Source organism: Bombyx mandarina, chromosome 23, assembly GCF_030267445.1.
Source record: "Bombyx mandarina strain Sakado chromosome 23, ASM3026744v2".
NCBI lineage: Eukaryota > Metazoa > Arthropoda > Insecta > Lepidoptera > Bombycidae > Bombyx > Bombyx mandarina.
In genome coordinates this window covers 7,727,830-7,749,311 of record NC_143229.1, presented here as the reverse complement: position 1 = coordinate 7,749,311, position 21,482 = coordinate 7,727,830, and the positions used below count along the sequence as shown (strand labels likewise).

The 21,482-nt window shown below is 34.2% G+C and overlaps 1 protein-coding gene and 1 long non-coding RNA gene across 4 annotated transcripts; both read right to left on the bottom strand.

The window, feature by feature from the left end:
* Window positions 1–86: 86 nt before the first annotated feature.
* On the bottom strand, window positions 87–19,416 carry LOC114245561 (glutamate receptor ionotropic, kainate 2). Of its 2 annotated transcripts, XM_089737779.1 has the most exons (16): window positions 19,004–19,413; window positions 17,765–17,857; window positions 16,916–17,059; window positions 11,444–11,553; window positions 10,740–10,896; window positions 10,158–10,366; window positions 9,633–9,818; window positions 9,396–9,548; window positions 8,886–9,323; window positions 8,358–8,581; window positions 7,933–8,070; window positions 7,389–7,587; window positions 6,476–6,707; window positions 6,216–6,328; window positions 2,146–2,298; window positions 87–1,659 (listed from the first exon to the last, which is right to left on the bottom strand). In XM_089737779.1, exons 1-16 carry the CDS (start codon window positions 19,059–19,061, stop codon window positions 1,471–1,473), a joined length of 2,796 nt encoding a protein of 931 aa, XP_089593905.1. In that variant the 5' UTR covers window positions 19,062–19,413; the 3' UTR covers window positions 87–1,470. The 2 variants fall into 2 exon arrangements, with proteins under 2 accessions (XP_089593905.1, XP_089593906.1); XM_089737780.1 differs by lacking the exons at window positions 87–1,659; window positions 6,216–6,328 and having other exon boundaries at window positions 2,152–2,298; window positions 19,004–19,416.
* LOC149500160 (uncharacterized) lies at window positions 12,438–16,325 on the bottom strand. 2 transcript variants are annotated; one of them, XR_016325254.1, is made up of 4 exons: window positions 14,855–16,325; window positions 14,607–14,678; window positions 14,030–14,150; window positions 12,438–13,938 (listed from the first exon to the last, which is right to left on the bottom strand). It is a non-coding gene; the product is annotated as an uncharacterized LOC149500160 (long non-coding RNA). The 2 variants fall into 2 exon arrangements; XR_016325253.1 differs by having other exon boundaries at window positions 14,607–15,686.
* Window positions 19,417–21,482: the final 2,066 nt, after the last annotated feature.

Sequence of the window (21,482 nt, the reverse complement as noted above, 5' to 3'; positions counted from 1 at the left end):
ATAATTCATCACTTGGTGATGATTATGCTGTTTTTACTAAAGGTATAATTATTATTATTTATTTATTTATTATTATTATTTTTTTAACAATTTATGTGCACAAATTAAGAAAAAAAGAGTCATTAAGTTTATTCCCGATACATAATAAATAGGGATGAGTCGTTATGGAGGCTCTAAAGTGAAATGCACAATAGTATGACTATTCCCTCATAGGTACTTTGGTAAAATTCCTTAATTTTCCGAGGATTTTTCAGTCTTGAATACTTGGCGGAAGAGTGTATTCTAATCGTTTTAACACGGATATTTACCACTATTCAGCCGATTTTTTCTGCCAAACAATTTGGTTTGAAGAGCAAGATAGTCGTTGCTTGGATATCGTTCGTGTTTATGACTTTCGCTAACAGCTAAACGTCAGTCGGGCCAAGAGGTTGTCGCTGATATCCGCCATTATAAAAAAAAAAGACGTGGGCACTCGGAGACTGCCGCGGTGAAGCTATTGCATAGCATTTTTTATCAACTTATGCAATTATAAATCGACAATAATAATTTAATATTAAAACAACAATAAAATAAGATCCGGCGAGAAACTCAGTGGGCTAACTTTCAATGAATCTGCTGCATTGTGAGTATTCCATTTTGACCGCGCACTCACTAGAGGGCGCTACATGGGATAGAGACACGCCTTTGGATGCTAGTTCTAACTCTCATTCGCCCAGAATCAACGGTTTATCTAGTTTATTTTTAATGCCACTCCAATCACTGAATGAGTAGTATGAGTAGTAATAAAATTCTTCGACTAAGCGATAGAAAATGGCACGCCCAACACATTGTAATGTGATATAATTTTCTATTTTACAATTCCGTTTGTCGCCGATAGATGGCGCTTGACGCAAAAGCTGAGTCGTGCTATTCGTTACCCACGAAATTATATCACATATTTTCATAGTACATAAATCGGTGTTTAGACTTCTTACTTTAAACACTACACAAGCGCAACGTGTAAATGTGTTAAACGCGAGCTACATAGTAGGTGTAGTGAGGGGTGGAAGGTTTTTTTCGTTACGGAATTTCACGATTCCGCTCTCAAGCCGCGCTCAAGGCCCGCGATAAAATCTATGCAATAGCTTAAAATATAGCATTTTTTTATTGCTCAAAAATATGACTGCACAAGAAAATAGTTTAATATTATTCAAGACTTTTATGGTTTCAGTATCATTAAAGAACAGTTTACATCCGGTTATTAGATAAAGAAGCAATAGGTTTTACTCTACATGCGATGTAGATTTACCATTGTTAGGTCTTCAAAGGGCGCATTGTGGATTTACTACCATTTGTTTTACTAAAAATTATTTATTTTTTGTATTCTGTATACTTTCTATGTATTAGGAGCATGAAAAAAACTACAAAAATAATCTTCTTTCAGTAGTCTAGATATTTTTCTTAATTGTTTGTTTCTTAGTTGAAATTCATTTAACTGTGATTCTTGAATAAATCTACGTGGAAAAGATCCGCTGCCGATCTTAGTACCGACGAAGCTCTGGAAACTGGATTCGATTCGGATGCCGAGGAAGATGGTCGTGAGTGCTTTACCGGCTTTTCTGTTTCCCAGAAACTTAAGGCGAACTTCAATTCTGCCCAGAATGCTTCTGACTGGGTCATCTATTAAACAGAAATAGTTAATTACTGTAGTGCATTGGTTTATGAAATGGATTGTAAGTACTGCTTTACAATTTAGTGTTTTTTTATTTTTATTGCTTAGATGGGTGGACGAGCTCACAGCCCACCTGGTGTTAAGTGGTTACTGGAGCCCATAAACATCTACAACGTTAATGCGCCACTCAGCTTGAGATATAAGTTCTAAGGTCTCAAGTATAGTTACAACGACTGCCCCACCCTTCAAACCGAAACGCATTACAGCTTCACGGCAGAAATAGGCAGAGTGGTGGTACCTACCCGCGAGGACTCACAAGAGGTTCTACCACCAGTAAGCACAAATCGCACACACAAATTTTCACAATTTTCACTTCATTTTTTCATTGTCACAAATTTTCAAAAACATAACTTGCAAAATCAGTTTTATTGAATGTGGTACAGTTAAATCATTAGAGTGCTGGCTATAGAGATATTTGCTTGTTTATGTCTTACCTTTTGTTCTATAGCAACTTCCCTAACGTGGTATAAGAATTCAAAGATGCCCATTGCTGCTGCTATCCCGCATCCGATTCCCAGCACAACAAATACACCACCCACATTATCGACGCCTAATGGACTCATACCGGTATCAGCTTTCTTTTCCGTCTACAAAGCAAATGTATTTATAATATTTCAGATTGCTCGTATAAAACTGAGGCAGGCCGTAATTTTTAATTGATATCATCACTAGATGAAAGAATCCTGCTTACTGCTGGACGTACTGCTGGGCATGGGTTTTCCCCAAGTACGGCTAATACCAGCTGTTTCACGGGCAGACGAGTATGAGGCCTACCAGATGGTTACCATCGCTCATGGACATTAGTAATGCCAGCAGAGCCAGAGCCAAGATGCTACCTTTTTATTTATTTATTGCTTAGATGGGTGGATGATGTCACAGCCCACCTGATGTTAAGTGGTTACTGGAGCCCATATACATCTACAACGTAAATGCGCCACCCACCTTGAGATATACGTTCTAAGGTCTCAGTATAGTTACAACGGTTGTCTCACCCTTCAAATCGAAACGCATTACAGCTTCACGACAGAAATAGGCAGGGTGGTGGTACTTACCCGTGCGGACTCAAGAGGTCCTACTACCAGTATCCCTACCGCAAAGGTCTTCATTTAAAGCTCTTCTGAAGATTTTTGGTTGGTTACATACACACATATATGTGGGATCGCGGTGCACAATGAAATTAGCGAATTTGTTAAATTTTATTTAATCATCAGTTCACAAAAATATACGTCTTTTCTTATTTCGTCTTAATCAATCTGTCCCTTATACTTCATGCACCATCTGTCATCTGTCAGGTCGGTGTGGCCAACGGTTACACCTAAATATTCCCACACGGCCGTCCTGCTCAGTCGTCTGTCCCAGATGACTCGTACTCGACAGCATCAGCAACCCAAGGTTTCATCATATCAGCGGAGCTACTGGTGTGATGGGGTCCTTCACCTTGACCAATCCTCTGGAGATCATAACGGTCGTTCCTCTTCTTTTTCACGATTTCATAAGGTCCTAAGTATCTTGGATGCAGTTTGTAGCCTTGCACAAATTGTGTCCTCTTGATAGCAACAAGATTTCCTACTTCATATTCCCTGGGTTTTCTTCGTCTTCGGTTAAAATTTCTTCTATTCTCATCTTGAATATTTTGTATGTTCTCCCTTGCTTTCTTCCTCAAGTCTTCTCTTTCATCACAGAAAAATTTAAGTTTCTCTTCATTAATTAAATTGTAGATAGCTTCATTTTTATTATTAATTTTGACTCCTGTCAGTAATTCAAAGGGTGACATCTTAATGCTTCTTTGAAATGAACCATTTAAGCATCTCTGGATATTACTGATGTGTTTGTACCACTTGGTGGGATCATCTGCTGATAATTTACTTAGAGCATCAATTATTATCTGATGGACTCTCTCAACCTGACCATTGCCTCTAGGTTGGCCAGGAGTAATAATGTGATGTAAGTGATTCCTTCAGTTTCACAAAATTCTTTAAAAGTGTTGGATGTAAAGGAGGTACTTCTGTCACTAATAATCCTCTGTGGTGAACCAAAAGTCTGTTGTTGAATCTTCAGTTTGTCAATAACTTCATCAGTGGACAAAGTCTTTGTTGGGTAAATCCATGTAAATTTTGTGAACCCATCTACAATTTCTAGTTCTAAAGGTGATAGTCGTCGTGGATTCTGGTACACTGGGGTTTCATCAGTAAGTAATAACTTTAATTCAACTTTGGATTCTTTACAACATTTTCCAGGGTCATATTCTGTCAGTATTTTCTCAATCTGATCTTTATATTTGAAATTTCCTATAATCATTGGTTCCTCAGCCTGATCCTTTAACATTGTGACTTGTAAAATTCTTTTAGCAGAAATAACACCAGACTTAAAACTGAGTTCTATGTCCTGTAATATTGGGTTCCCTATTATTACATCAACTGGTATTTTGTCATCTTCGATGATATAGAACGTTGCTTCACATTGGCAACCATCAATCTCAATTCTTGGAGTACATGAGCCTCTTGTATGTACCTCACAGTCACCAATGCCTGTCAGGCTTTGTACTAAATCAGGATGGTAGTTACAAGTGTCGCCATGTATTTGAGTAAATGTAGATTCATTCATTAGATTCACATCACTGCCAGTGTCAATAAGTGATTTTACCATAACATTATTGATCATAACTTTTTTGTAGGGTGCTTGGCTATCATTCTTCTTGTTACATTTTATTTCTAGAGTCTTCTTTATATTTTTGGGACAGTCAGTTGACTTATGTCCAAAGTCATTACAACGGAAGCACTTTATTCCTTTAGAGCAGCCTGAAGATTCATGATCTAGGTCTCTGCAGTTGAAACATCTCTTCTTATGTAATGGTTTCTTCCATCCAGATGTTGTAGGCTTGGATGTTGTTGATTGATTATAAGCTTTGTTTGACGTTCGACATTTCTTCTTTATTTCAGCATATAAATCAAGTTTTTTCCTAAATTCTTTGATGTTGGAAGCTCCATATAGTATAGTTTTATTCATTTCATTGTCAGGGATGCCATCAATGATGTATTCCATTAGGGCGTCATCTTCAATATTTCCGAGTACTGCTAGTTCTTTGAGTTGCAAAAAATATTGTTGGTAGGTTTCACCTGGTTTCATCTTCCTATTTGATATGGTCTTGTGAATGGCTGCGCTGTTCAGATGTAGTCCAAATTCCTCTTTTAATCCCGTTTTCAAAAATTCCCATGTAGTCGTACCAGTCAAAGATCTCAGGAACAATTTTGCTGTCCCCTTCAAAAGCCTTTTTGCGTAGATCAGTTTTTCAATGCCTGTCCATTGCATGAGATTAGCGATATCTTCAAAATCCTTTATAAACGTATCCACGCCGTATGCATCGTCACTAGAAAATGCAGTCATAGATTTTTCTAATTCGCAGAAGGAAATTTGTGGAGCAGGTTCGGCAAAGCATTCTTCGTCTTCTTTAGCACCCTTCCGAGGCATTTTACTATCAATAGAATTCTTTGTAAACGTCTTCACGTGAAATTTTAAATGTGAAAATACCCTCACTTTTTCCCGTGTGCGTAGTCTTTGTTCGTAACTTTTGTACACTGATCACCGATCTCGATGTCGATTTCGATCCCGGACGAGCCCCCAAAGTTTTGTGGGATCGCGGTGCACAATGAAATTAGCGAATTTGTTAAATTTTATTTAATCATCAGTTCACAAAAATATACGTCTTTTCTTATTTCGTCTTAATCAATCTGTCCCTTATACTTCATGCACCATCTGTCATCTGTCAGGTCGGTGTGGCCAATGGTTACACCTAAATATTCCCACATATATATACTATATGTAGTCACGTTTACTCTAAAAAAGGATAAACGTACTCTTTACGTCTCTTTTAAATCAAATGCATACCTTAAAGTATTAAAATATAAAAAGTAAAAAAAATGCAATCTACATTTATATTTTTGGCGTTTGCCAAAGAACAAGAATTTTGGATTATGCCACTTCAATCCTAAAGGTGCCATATGATACATTTCAAATGGGTATTAACCTGTGTATTGCCATTCTATTGATTCGGTGATTAGGAGCGAAAATCTATAAGCAAATCTCACATTCGACCGTTATTTTATCGTTATAGTCGCTTCTTTGGTTGCTGTCCTGGTATTGACGTCTATGGGCAACGGTAAACAATGTAAAGTAAAAAAGTATTTGCTTTATCTCAAATATCGTTTCGGTGTGAAGGCTGGGGCAGCCGTTGTAACTATACTTGACACCTTAGAACTTATATCTCAAGGTGGGTGGCGCATTTACGTTATAGATGTCTATGGGCGCCAGCAACCACTTAACGCCAGGTGGTCTGTGAGTTCGTCCACCCACCTAAGCAATAAAAAAAAAGTCGTATATTAAACTCTAGTAATAATTTTAGTATTTCTTCAGGTTAATGTTAAATAATTTAAATGTAAATTTAAGCAAAACGAAACTTTTTTTATCGTAAATTAACCATTTGTGTGAAAAATTATTAAAAACTAACAACGCAAGCTTCTTCGGGAGGCAATTTCCACCAACGATTTTTTATCTCCACCAATTTCCCGCTTTCAGCTAATTTTAGTACAGCGTTATCGACGGCACCACGGTATGAAGAGACTGAAAAATAAATTTCATTTTGATAGCATTCCGGGACTATTTTTCTCTGTTCGTTTTTTTTTAATGTTGATACATTCACATTTTTGTACAGTCTATCCATCATTTTAATAAGAAATTTCTGAAATGAATTAATGGAAACTATCTTACAAAACGGCATTGCGATTCCGTATCCTTTTGAATCAAGAGGGTCGCCGATCTGCATTAGTTCACAATGACGCTCTAACTGGTATTCAATAGCAGTTGATTCCATGAAATAGGCGTAACCTCTTCTGCTTTTAAGTACTCTTTCGACGCCTTCGTCGTTGTTCTTTACGAAAACCGAAGGACGAGCGGATTCCATGGTGCCCCACATTTTTCTATACGTGGTTACATTTGATCGCTAAAATCATTTTGTCATTGTCATTTTCTGATCATAGTATACAAGTTCGATTGTTTTTTAATTGTTTATTTTATAAACTGAGTAAACCGCTTTATTTCTATAAGAGAAGAGGCCGTCTCACAGAAATCATCATTTAAATCCCCAAAAAGACAAAGCGCTATCATCAAATAGTTCTAAGAAATTGTTAGCTTCTGAAGCGTACGTATATGAGACGCCCGTTGGATTCATATTAAATTAAGCGATTATATCAGGATCAAAGTTCTTTATTATTGACCATTATCGAAGTAGTTCTGTAAAATAAATGCGATTTGCGATACACACATTTTAATACAGAAAACTTAAGGTTTGAAAGCTGGGACAGCCGTGGGGTACTGTAAAAACTGAGACCTTAGAACTTGTGTTTCAAAATGAGCGGCAGCATATGCGTAAGTGATGTCTATGGGCTTCGGTAACTACTTAAAACCAGGTGGGTCGTGAGCTTGTCTACACATCTTACCAATAAAAAAACAAAAAATTAAATTCCACCATCGGTTTTGATCTTTGACATGCCGTGACGGCTGACTTTTGTTTTATTTATATTAATCGATTTTTGGGTGTTGTGTCAATGTTTCTGTTTGTGACAAAAATACGCTACCAATACTTTGTCATATATTCGATGACATGAAATACAAGGTTAAATACCTTGAAAAATGAGTAAGTGGAACCACCAAATAAAGTTCCATATTTAACTTTGGTTTGTGAAGCTAAGTCTTCAACATTTTTAATTGAATCGTCCATTGCAGCGTTAGTTAAGAAGGCAGCGAGATTGGCGGTGTATGACGAACACATGATAAGAGCAAAGAACCACCACATCCCGCAAACCCACCTCGTGGAATAGCCCCTGAAATAAAGAAGAAGAATTAACCGGTCAGCAATAGTGTAATGTTTATTTTGCGGGTGTGTCCTCTTTTTAAACAATTCAAATTATTGAAATAACGGAACCAAAACTACATTTTACAATTTACGAAATTGATAGCACATTCTTAACGCATTCGAACCCTTGATGACGCGTTGTGACCTCACAACTGGTGCTAGTCTGCTTATAATTGTCACAAAGCAATTTGGCGTTTAAGTTTTAAGGGTGAAAAGTCTGTAAAAACTGAGACTTCGGCCTCATCTCTTGAAGTACGTGAATTCGTTTATCTGCAGAGTGCAAAAATAACATTGCCAAATTAGTTATACTCACTTAGGCAAAATGTCTGAGCCTTGAGTCATGATTGAACCCATAGTTAACCAACAAGAGTTTTTGATGTGCCAGATATTTTCTAGTTCTTCTGGTGATTTATCACACGGATGAGGATTTTCCCAATCATTTGGAGCCAGTCTGAAGAAAACATTAAAAACTAATAAGCAAGAAATACGAAACAAATTCAATATCAAAACATATGATTCGACTTGATATCGTGATGTAAATGCTACCATCGGTTAAAAAAATAACGTGTTTCCGAGAAAACCTCACGAAAGAAACATAGTTGGCTTGAAATTTAAATAACAAAATAATAAATAACAAGAAACACGATAAAACTTTCAACTATGCATCGGAAAATATTTAAAATTTAAAGTTTAAAGAAATCTAAAATTTCGATTATAATAGTTTTCAATTGTTTTAACCTGGCTAAAATGTGAAGTAGTAAAGACACCAATAAATAAGCTGCTCCCATATAAATCCATACATCGACAGAAAAGGGCTTTAGGAAGGAAAATAGCTCTGGATCCGGAGGGATTGGCTTCGAATATAAAATCGAAATGCCCAAAGTCATAAACGGAGTTGTAAAGTCAACATAAGATCTTCGTTCGTATGTTATCGTCAAATCGCATATTGCTAAATCTGCTTTCTAGAATTGAAAGTAAAGATTAGTAAATTGAAGTGAAGCTAAAAAATATAATAGTATTTTTTTTAAACTTAGGTTGCGTAGAAGGATTAATGGTCCATCTGGTTATCATAATCGATAGCCATAGCCTACTTTAGACACTATTATCACGTGATTTCGTCTACCTTAAAACATATAATCAAAATAATGTAATAACCAAACTAAATAATTGTAGGTGGCAGTTGTGGTGGTAATTAGATTTAGTTAGTACAGCTTAATACCAGGTGAGCCAAAAGTACCCTTCTACAGATATAAAAATATAACGTACTCGTTCTAACAACTGCCCTATTAGTCCATCCCAACTCTTAGTATCTTTATTGTATGAGCCGTACCCGTTTCCTGGTACGATCTCAATTTCATAATTCAATTTCAAACTTTCTTTTAAAATTTCATGTATTAAATCTTTTGAATAACCCTCGTAGCGGTCATTGCCTGTGTAGGTCTCACCTGGCGGTGGAGTTCTCTCTATTAAATAAGGAGCACCGATCCGAGAAACGACTTTGAATGTTTTGTTCTGCCATTTCTCAGCTAAACGTTCTTTCGACTCGCTGTCTGTTCGAAAGTATACGAAGTTTGTATCAGAATTCCATTGTGCTATACTGGCGAAACCACTATTGGACAGTTCTAAAATTTCTACATTGAACTTTGTTCGGTCACCTGTAGTGTTATCAACTGTTATTGTATTCGTGATTCCGACAATTGGATTCTGTAAGAGTATAAACAAATATTTTAAATATGTTTTGAGACGTAATTTTCAATTTCAAAATAACGTGGTTACCGTTAAAATGTGATTAAGGAAATCTTCTCCTATTTCCCATTTGTCTTCAGAGCCACACTCAATTGGCTTAGCTTCAATTTTGAATTCTTCTGGAGCACTCTCCACGGCGTCTGTGATCAACCGCGCTGCATCACTTGCTAAAGCTGTTTCAACCTGTGTAGTATTGAATTGCTCGAGATTGTCACAAAATATGTTTCAACTAGTATTCAATGAATCGTACGTGTGAAATGTACGTACTGTTATTTGTTGTGGTTGAACTGGTATTTTTATATCAGGTGTTACTCTCACTTTCCAGTCAGCTAAATAGGACTTAGTTCTAGCATCTGAATAATCAAAGATTCTTAAGCAGGTTACATTTGATAATCCATATCGCAGCTCCTCTAGATCAAGTGTATGAGCGTCGAGGGAAGTAAGGATATAGCTCTGTAAAAGTAGAAAAGATAACATTCAAATAAGTAGTTTGTTTTTGTGTAATCTTGGAGATGTAACAAAAACGCGCACTTTAATGAATTCTCAGCTACTTTGTGGCAATTAGCGATCCTAATGGCTTAGAAAAACTTACTGTAGAAGTCGAAGGAAAAAATCATGCAGAACACAAATGCTAGATCAAATTTAATAGCTTCGGTCTCCGTATGTCTGATGTCATAAAGAAGGACTTACAAAAGACAGGCAGAGGGTTTAATGAAAAAAATATTCAGAATTGACAGGACCATCATTCAAGATCGACACAAAGAACAAGATGATTAAGAAACCGAAAATTACCATGTAATCTTCGAAGAAATTAACTTCACGAGCTTGTCGAAGGTAATCGAGTACTCGATGAGCTGGGCAGTCGAGTATGACTCGAGTTTCGCCAGTGGCTTTCAAAGTTTTTAATAACGTACGGTTGTCTTCGCCAGGAGCAAGTTTTCTTACCAGCCACTTCACTTCCGAATCAGCATGCTTTAATATCTCCTGTAGTCTTATTAAGCCTTATAACATATATTTAATATTATTATTTGATGAAATTCGTTATAATATTTTTTTTAAAGCTGTTGAAGTATGCCTGTATGAATAGAAACCACTATATTTGTTACTTATGCCATAAAGTCGTCATACGTTCCAGTTTGAAGATGTTATAAAATAGAATTGGCTTTCACACCGTAATGTCTGTCAATACTGGTAATCACTTAAAAGAGGTCGTGAACTTGATCAACGATAGCACTAATAACTAAGATAAAACTATTGTCATCTTATCTCGACAAAGTTGCGCCATAAATCAATCAAGATTTAGTAGAAAAGGAAGTAGGTATTGTTTGTATAAATTGTATTATCGTCACTAATTCTATTTGTAGACCGTTATACCTTGATCATCATCATAAAGTAAAGTGTACGTAGTCCAGTCGCTATCTTTAATGAATATTGCAATGGCTTTCGACAAGGCTACTGCCTCTGGATACAAATTAATACCAGGCGGCGACGGACGCTCTAGACCACGGACCGGAGGTGGACGCCAATTAGCCTAAAATTAGTAAATGGATTTGGAAAACGGATATCAAAATAATTACATCAGAATTTTGAGTTTTAATGAAATAACAAAAACTTATGAACGTACTAAAGTAACACTGCTGCTTAGTCTTAAAGATAAAAGTCTAAGATAACTAGTTTTAAAGTCCTTTTGAAATTCAAACTGGAATATTATTATTATTATTATTATTATTTCCCTACCTAAGCCTTGAAAGGCTATTTCAGCGGAACCTTAACTAGTAGGTAGGCTCACGGGGCTCAAACCTGAGGACATTGCTAGCACGAACCCTAGCAAGAGCTGTGCTTCGCAGAATCTACCACCGGATCGGAAACGCGATCCACTGAGAAGATCCGGCGAGAAACTCAGCGGGTTGTGTCTGAGGGTTAACTTACTCGTCGAGCCCTTCGTCGCAAGCGACGGGTTCGACAAGAACGGTGACCGGTGCTTGAGGTACCTAAAAGCACCGTTGGTGGATCGGGAGAATCCGAAATGACGTGTTTGGGGCGACGTCGACTGCTTTTGGAATATTAAATAATTTTACCTGAATATGAGGAATTCCTGCAGAACGGCATCGTGCTTCGACAGCGGAAGCCGAAATCGGATCAGTGGGACCAAATATAGCTATGACACCCTGACTTATCAATTCACAAGCTGCAAATTTTTAATTAAATACGAATAAATATATAAAATAAAAATACGAATAAATATATAAGATATTGTTACTGGTATTACAGGGAGCATTGAACGAATTCATAGACAGCTTGGGCATTGCTCGGGTTTTAAGAGTTAATAATCTGTTATACCATAACTTGAACACCATGGCAATCCTCTTCATTTATCTATCTTCATCATCTTAAATCTATTAAGTCTCTCAACGGTTTGGATATCAATGAAATTTAATCTCTTATGCCATTAATTGGCTTACGGCCCACGTTTTAGCCACGTTTACATTTTATATAGAAACACTTTAAATCAAAGCAAATACATTATCGGTCTTGATTAAATTTAATGTATTGTGTAAACAATATTATATTTATAAATTTCAATTATATTTATAATGTATTATTTTATTTGTATCAAAATACAGTTTAGCTTTGTAAAACTATAGCAATTGAGTTGCTCTTATATAGAGAAACAACATTTAAAGCTATTGCTTCACCATTATTTTTATATCTTTTTATATTTTAATATTGCAAAAATGCTCTTTATGTGTCTAATGCATAGATTATACACTTAATATATTTGAGATAGATGCGCAACTCTCATTTTTATTTTTGCTTTAGTTAGAGCCCAGGACAGCAGGCGTCGCTGCTGTCGATTATTAATCTCCCTACCCCCCACCAGGTGGCTTTTTTAGTAATTTTAATATTTTTTATAATTAACTCTCTTTATGAAAAAATCTTATCGTTTAGAATCGCTGAAATTCCCGGTAGTACTTATGAAATATTAAAGAACGTTTGATTGTGTTCAGCATTCTAATCGATAAGACCTTTTCATACAGAGAGAAAACAGTTTTTTTAAATAAAAAGCTGTAATTCTCTGTAAGCTATTTAATTTCCCTATATTACAAACAATTTACTGTTAAAAGATAGTATGAACGTACAATTGTATAAAATTTCGAATAACAATAACTCCTCTAGATTAATCCTACTAGAGTACTTAATAACATTAAATCGAAAGTTATCTAAAAGTTAATTAAGTCTAGATAATCAAATCATTCAATGTCACTTAAGTCATTTGTGCGAAATATAAACATGTCAGCTTTCCATTACAAACATAGTAGACAATTTGAATTAAATTTAATAAATTTGTTTCTTAACTATAGCAGTTCTTGCTTAAAGTTGATCGTGACAGATCATGACCTTGTATGAAAATATTACATCTATAAACAGTACCTATGCTTCGTCATACAATAATTGTCATTTATACTAGCATTGTAGAGATAATACACACACTAAAGTGAATACTAAATTATTCTTAGCATTCTTATAAACATTTAGAAATTTAAGAAACGATTAACCCACAATCATGTTCATAACATGTGACATTTTGTTCTGCACAAACGTTTTATTACATGATTTGAAAAACAAAAAATGTTTAAAAAATGTAATGATGATTTAAAGTACTCTTAAATATTGATAGTTTGTACTTAATGACGCTTATAGTAATCTTAGACATGATTACATTAGTTATACTTTTATTCCCTATCTAAATTATTTCTATTCTGACGTTTCTGATGCTTTAGCTTTGGTAATACTAGATGAAACAAACAGCAGATTGAAAGAAAATCATCTTAAAGTTAATTACATTCATTACAAACCATTAGTTTACATTTTGTTAAAAAAGAAACTGGTGTTCGTTACATGCAAATGAATTATAAACATACACATGCAAACATAAAATGTAAATTTATCTTTTAATCCAAATTAAATGTACACTAATATTACATCTAAATAATAGAAAGGGTTTCGAAAATTTTTATTGCACTCAACAGCAGACGAGCACGCAACCCGGCCCGTGATAAATGGTCACCAGTGCTTATAAACTTCAGCAGTGCCATAGGGGTTGCTGTCTTAAGTTTTAATAAATTATTAATATACTCAGTCACAAGCATATTGATTTCACATAATGAAAATGTAAGAAACATAATCATGTTTGGGCATTTTCATTTATATCTGCTCATACAGAAAACACAACTTAGCAAATATATTCCACAGTAAATCTAAATAATTGCAAATAATGCTTTTAAAGACCGTTGACTTTTGATCATTAATTAAAATCATCTTCTCGTAGAATTTACAAAAGGTTATTTACAAAAATTTATATCAGTATTTTCATATATTACTAACTTACTAATTACAACTATTCAAACGTAATACTATAACTATAAGAACTAAACAACCTATTTTAAAACAAAATTGGCATCAATTTAGTTCTTATGAACTATTTCAATTATTAATTTATCAATTATAAACATATTTAAAAAAAATTAAGATCCCTTGAGAGTTCACGTTCCTTGCTGAATCAGTTTCTCTTCTGAAACGGAGAAACAAAGTATCTTAAGTATGTAACAAATATTGAAAAAATACGACCATGAAAAATTTAGTGTTAATGTAATCTTACTTACAAATTAATATATTACATAACACGTTCTGGTTCAAATATAGTGCATCAATATTTTCATGTTTCAGACATTTTAGTGCTCCTTATAATTTTTCCATAAAATTTTGTCATTATCAAACCTTTGTCTACAAAAATAAAAACATTATTTTATATTGGGTAGAAGGATGAACGTGGTCACAGGCCACTTGGTTTAACTTAGTTATCAAACACCAGGAAACAAAACGTGAATGCCATCATCTAACTTTGGATGTGAGATCAATTGTGCTGTATTTTATTTAAACAGGAAAGCATGACTGATTGATCATTCCAAAAAACTAGTTCGGGCCCACTTGACAATAAGCATATAATACGCTGAGTTGCAAAACATAAATACTTCCACCCACTCGAGACAATTTTATTATCTGAGGTGTGTGTGTGATAGTACGAGACTTAATACCGACTGTTTTGATCAAAACTTAACATATATGATAGCTAGGCAGCAGAAATAGGAAGGACCATTAGTTGGTGCTAATTCATTTAATTATATTATGAATAATAATTATGTTAGCAAATAATATACCGGGAAAATAGTGTAAACTCACCGTTATCAAGGCATCCGAAATAGCATTTCATTTTCGATCTTCGAGGCATGCTGATTTTTAATAATAAACATTCTGTAAGAAATGAAAATAGTTACACAGGCTTACGAAACGCTAACGAAGAAAAAAGTATTGGAGCCAAGTTATGTCTAAAGAGAATTCAAAACAGAGTTTCTCAATGTCTAATCGTCTAATATTCTCATAAAGCTAAAAGTTGCTCTAAATTAATACTACAACGTAAAATAACTCACACCAAGACCAAAAAAAAAACGATTTAAAAAATTAAATCGTTACGACATTTTGAAAACTTTTTTTTTTTTTTTGAGATTGTTTTACGGCCCTAGAATTTTGAAAACTTCAAAGCAGTGTTTCCACTTACGTTTTTTTTAACACATTTTACCCTAGTTTCTTTTGAATTTACCCTAAAATTTCCTAGACAACTTTCATAAATCCTTTATATGAGTCGACTATTATCAAAGCCGGCAATCTGACTTTTGGACAATGATTGGTAAATCAGAAAAACGAATTATTGACTTTATATTCCATTGGCAGTCACAAAACTCTTCGGAACGACATCTTAGATAAATAACAGGTTAACTATTAACCTTTATTTAATGCAGGTTTTGAACCGTATTCTTTGAAGGAGACGATTATATTCAAATAAATCTGTATTGACATATCAATAAAATTTTTTTGTCCAAATGCACAGATTGCCACCTTTGATAATAGACGACTCATATAGAAAGCGTAAATAAAATACAGAAAATAAACCACAGCATATTATTTAATGTAGGTATATATAATATAAACGCCCCCAGAAGATCATAGATCTATAGGATTAGAATTTTCAAGGAAGTCGACGCATTGCTTTTATATTCTTTTGCTGCACAACCTAACACTGTTCGGTTCTAAAATTGAGCAATTGTTTGCTGGCAAAGTTGGGAACTTTCTATGAAGCAAGCCGTTCAGGGTTTCATTAGAAAGCCTGTTTCTTTTGTCAGTTTTTAAATTTGAGAACACTGAATAATCTTTCCACCTCAGTCTTTGAAGAAGGAACTGCTAGCAAAAGTGAAATGACAATTACAAGGTTTTCGTAAATGAAATTACCGTGATAATCTTTCATGGTACATGAAGTACCTGTATATTACAATACAAGTAACTTCTGGTGACATCAACGAAAATAGGTAAATAAAAATTTGGCGGATTATACTTATGGGGATTCTGGGGAATCCCTAAGAAAAAGCAGTGGCTTAATCTATGATTTACTTTACTAGAGGGTTACTGTTGAATCAAACCTTTATAGTTTTTATACACAACTCTGTTTTATTCTTTTACTTGTCAACTCGACTTAATGTCATTCTCTCTCCATAAAATAAAATGTTCATTGTTTTACTTTAATTATCGTTTATTTTAAAATTCACAACAGTTACTAGTATAGGCTTTGCTTTTTACCCCGAAATATCCTAAATCCTGGTATTTTTTAAATTGTCTTTATCATCCAAAATATCAGCTATTTTTCCCTAAAAAAGGGAGAATTCCCTAAAAGTGGAAGCACTGCTTCAAAGTACGCTACATTTTTTATTGAGTCAGAACTCATATCTGCCATCTAGTGAGTTTATTAGATCATTAATGCCTAAAAGTTACAAAAATGACGTCGCCACAGGAGTAAGATGACGCTAGTTGTATGTTATTTTCCTTTGTATGGGAGTTGCACCCCCCTGGTTCAAACCTAAAGTATCAATGTAAATTTCAATGAATAAGCGTAGGCAGACCCAGTGCTAGATTAAAAACAAGAATTTTACGCTCCACTCTACGAGGAAATGCTCAAGGCACTTACCTCCCAAGTTCGTATTTGATATTATTTTCAGTAATTTAATGCCTTTCAAATGACAAGGGAAAGTGTAACATCTAAATGCGAGTACACTGTTACATTATATGAGTGAATATAGTAAAAGAAATGTTTATAATGTATCATAGATAGATAGAAGTATTATAGATAAATATGGCCACAAAAATTCAGTGAATGATAATAATATTCAATCCGATTCAGTCAGATCCAGATACTAATACGAAGTTAAGGTTCGGAAATTGGCTTTTTCGAGCCAAGACTACTATTCTTTCATCATCACATTTTCAAATTGATGTATTATCTTTTTGAACCGATAATTGCTAAGATCAGATGTACATTTATGTTACTCTGCCAATATCCGTTAATTATTTTAAAAAAGGGCAGCGTAATGTTGCTTAATATTGTATACTGAGCACAGGAAGTCGAAACACAAAAAGTATTCGATACAAAGTCTTATACATACCAGCTTTAGAGGCTGCAAAACTATCTCCGTGTGGAGCATACACAGCCTTCAGAACATAATGATAGCGTTCACTTTCCATTGAAGCGCGAGCTAGAGCTGAACCGAATGCAACTTCTGTCACAGTATTCGGAGGAAATACTGCTCCTAGAAATGGTCATGCGAAACTTATTGTTATGTTGACAAGATTTTTGACAATTTTGTTGACACGTGAGGCGCATGCCCAAGTCTTTTGCGGGTAAGAAAATTAATCAAGTTAGCGACTTGTCACAATTATTTTTAGAACAATAAATTAGAAAAAAAACAACAGAAATACTTTAACTACATTTTTTTTCTCATTACAAATATAGATAGTGTCTTTTCAGTAATTCATTGACCTTTATATCTTAGCTATTCAATAAATTAATCATACAACAAAAAAAGAATTGGTTTCTTTAAATATTGTATAAATTAATTGGTAATTTTGAGACAGTAATGCATGCGAAAATCTTAAAGTATTTGAAGCTTCGCAAACTATTAAATATAATAATATAAATAAATGCCAGATAGAAAACATTTCGAAAATGAATAAATAAAAATACTAGATATCAATTATATTTGCAACTTGTAAGTATCTAATATAAGATCTTGGTTAATCCGTTTTGATTACATTAAATAGCTAACCCATTTCGAAAATAAAATAAACTATATCAATATATTTATAAGAATTTGAATAAGTAAAATTCGTTTATAAATTTTAGTCCAACTTCTTACTTAAAACATTACAAAAATTTTATGGCTCCATTGACGCATCAATCGAAAACAGCAAAGGGGTAAAACTTTACAAATATAATTTAATCCAAATCGTCTCACCAACGTTGATCACAGTCTTGAAAGTTTCGAAGTTCCGGAACACTGCTTCACCATTGTTGAAGATTAAAATTATAATTACAATCACGTACTTTCCTATGAAGTGAAAACAAACTAACTTTGAACAAAGATATTGTGGTGATATAAGATTATGTTTTCACTAGTCACTTGTTCAGAGCCGTTACTTTTTAAGTTTTTCTCTACATTAGTTAAGTAATATATTTTTTTTATGCTAAGTATAATTTATTAGTATATGTTATCAATTGGTTGAATTAATTGACAATGGAACTGTTATAGTTTTAGTGTGCAATGGTAGGCAGTGGCTTGGCTCTGTCCCTGGCATTGCTGAGGTCCATAAGCGACGGTAATCACTCATCATCAGGTGGGCCGTAGCGTCGTCTCTTTACAAAGGCAAAAAAAATTCTTTTGTCTAAATTTTTTTGTTACGATTGCACTAGGGGCACCGACTTCTAATGAAAAATACAAACTACAGTACTAAAAATATATATAGTCTTTTAAAATCTGAAATAAAATAAAATCAAACTATCAAAATTTTTGAGGTGAATCAAATTAAAATAGTTGGCAGTTTAAATCATATTTTTAATTTTTTTAACTCGCAAGTTAACCCATCAAAATCTAATGTACTTACTTATTGTACACGGAGACATAATAAACCTTCAATAAAATTGTTAAGGCTCCCGATTTCGGGGATCGACGAACTCTATATACTCTATATACATAATAAACTTTGTACGAAACCTTCGGAGACCTACTCTAAGCAGCGCTTATTCGGGTTATTTGAATGTATAATTTTAGTCTCAAACAAGTAGAGTATTTGTTGTTTTTCTCTCTCTTGTAATGTGCGTGTTAACATTGATTGTGTCAATATAATTTAAGATATTTCTTACTAACTTCCTATACAAATACACGGTTTATTCATAGAACGTTTGAATGAAGTTTATCCAGCCACTAATCTGTTTGATTAAAGTCTCTAGTACTAGCATCGGTTTATTAATAGATAAGATTTTCCTGAGTTTTAGATTCATTTAGAGATTACCATTTTTGAAACTATTGCTTAATGTCTAAGAGTGAAAAATGTATTTTACTTATAATGTATTAACCAAAAACTAAGGTAAAGACTTAAGAACAAAATACTTCACAAAAATAAGTGCATTTATAAAACAAAACCGTTGAAATACGTGGTAATTTATACAAAATTTACAATGAGATTAATATACTCACCTCTATCGGACATGGTTGACGTAAATCCGGAATACGAGCTGTGAATTTCAATGGACATCCGTCACATCCGAACTTTGTTTGTTCCACACACATTCACTAGCACATTCGGAGCATGCATACAACGAACGGGTCACTTCGGTGTTTGTCTGTCAGCTGTTTCCAACGCATTCGCATACATTATAGCGATTACTTTGCCAGTTCGATTGTGTAAAAATAGATATGTAATTAGGACGAGTAGTGCAATGCATTTGTTTTGCAAATAATAAAGTGATTTTATCATTTTTAAAGATGTCGAATGATCGGAGTTGTATTATCGTGTCTGCGTCCGTATATTGTATGAAATGTTAAACTTTATCTTAATATAGGATCATAACTATATATGCACATAATTGAATGTCTGAATTTATGATATAATCGAAAACATTAACAAGTAAATTGATTTTCCCATGCACTCATATGTCCGTTTTCTAATTGATTTGAAACTTTGTACAATTCTTACGGGCACTTAATTGAAAGTTTCTGTCAGAGTAAGTACTATCAAAGCTTGAGGGTTGGCGCGCAGGTCATTTCGACAAAATGTAAATATATCGTTTGTTACAACGAACCGTGGCAGGGATTCGCTGGAATGATAGATATATTAGAAGTTGTATCAATATTTTCGAGAAGGCATTTCTTCGGATTTTTTAACTATTTTTTTGCATTATTAGCTCACGAACATTAACGTGAACGCTGCTACATGTATTCACTCAATTGAATAGTATAATGGCTGTCCCACCCTCTAAGCTGATACACATTACTGCTTCTCAGTAGGAATAGGTCCTGGTACATAACTGTGTGGTATCACAAAGCGGTCTACCACCTGTAAATATAAGTTGGCGATCTCAGTGTGCTAGTGTATTAATCAGATAATACTTCTATCTATTTCCTATTGAATACCTAAGGTGCCTTACAATAAGGTGCCTAATTGAATACCTAATTATAGAGCCTAAAAATCAAAGAAGACTCAAAACTGAAACTACACCTGTTCTAGTTGCATTTTGCTTTTAATAATTTCCTAACTCCGAAGCCGCGGAGAAGCAAAAGCTTTGACTTAAATGTAAAATAAATACAGTTGTATTGTAGGAAAAAAACCTCGTGAATTTTAAATAGACACTATAATTATAGGTAACAGAATCCTCAAAGTTATATACACTGGAATATAATTAAGGCATTTTTATTTTATTTTTATCTGGCATTTAATATTTTATGACTCTGAGTATTTTTGAAATATTTTTGATCACATACAAGTCGGTATAATCATGTCTAAAGTTCGCAAAAAGCACAGAAAATGTTGTACCGAAGTAGATGGTTTTGGATTACGCAAAATCTTCGGAAGGATCCGTTGTTGAGTTAATTTATTTTAATGGCAGATTGATTTTTATGTTCGGATCTGCTGGAGAAAAAAGCAGAATGTGTTCTAAAAATATAAGTTCAAGTTTGAAAACTACATATAAACTAAAATAGTAACTACACGGTTAGTGAAATATTTGGACGTCAGCCATGGATTGCGACATCTCACCGATACACTTAGCACATCCTAAATACGTCAATGATTTAAATTAAATGACCCTTATTTCAGATCTCTCGTTGATTTTACAGTATTGTGATAGATATCATTAATTAAATGAATTATAATTTAGGCTGACTGAAATATCTTTATATATATGTCGTGGATAACGACTTTTAGTTGTCGTGGATAACGACTTTTAGTAATATTAAGACGGTGGTTTTGATTATTATTTTAAATGATGAAATGTTGTTTTGATAAATATCACAAAATGAAGGGTAGACTCCGTAACGCCACAGTATAAAATGGCGGTACGTGGACAGAGTCGTGTCATTCGTGTCAGACAGTGATTCCGTCCGTCTCAGCAGTGAGTCTCTGACAGTCAGTCAGTCAGTCGGTCTGTCGGTATGTGCAACGAAACTGTCGGTTTATCCTGTCATTGTGAAAGTTGTGTGTGTTGAGTTTCAATAATTATTATTGAAAAGTTTTATTTACTAAACTGAGTTCAATCGAATACGAGTGATGACGAAACTACCGCTCAGCCATCCCTGACGTGTACCAACATATATATATTTCTTCTGTGCGTGTGTTCGTCACTGAACTCCTCTTAAACGGCTGGACCGATTTGAATGATTTTTTTCGTATGCCTTTGGGTGGCACCCTGGATGGTTTAGATTCACAAATCAGCCCGGCAGATGGCGCTGCAGTCGGTATCTAGGTTATTTATCTATACTGCAACTAAACGGTTGGATATACTTGAATGAATTTTTGTGAATGAATTTTTGAATGATTCATTTCATTCATTTTGTATATGCAGGACAACGTCTGTCAGGTCCGCTAGTATCTGTATAAATATTTTAACAATTGTATTCATTTTTAATAGTAGTTGTATTATTATTGTCCCCCTTTATTTGTGTTACAATCATTTATTTA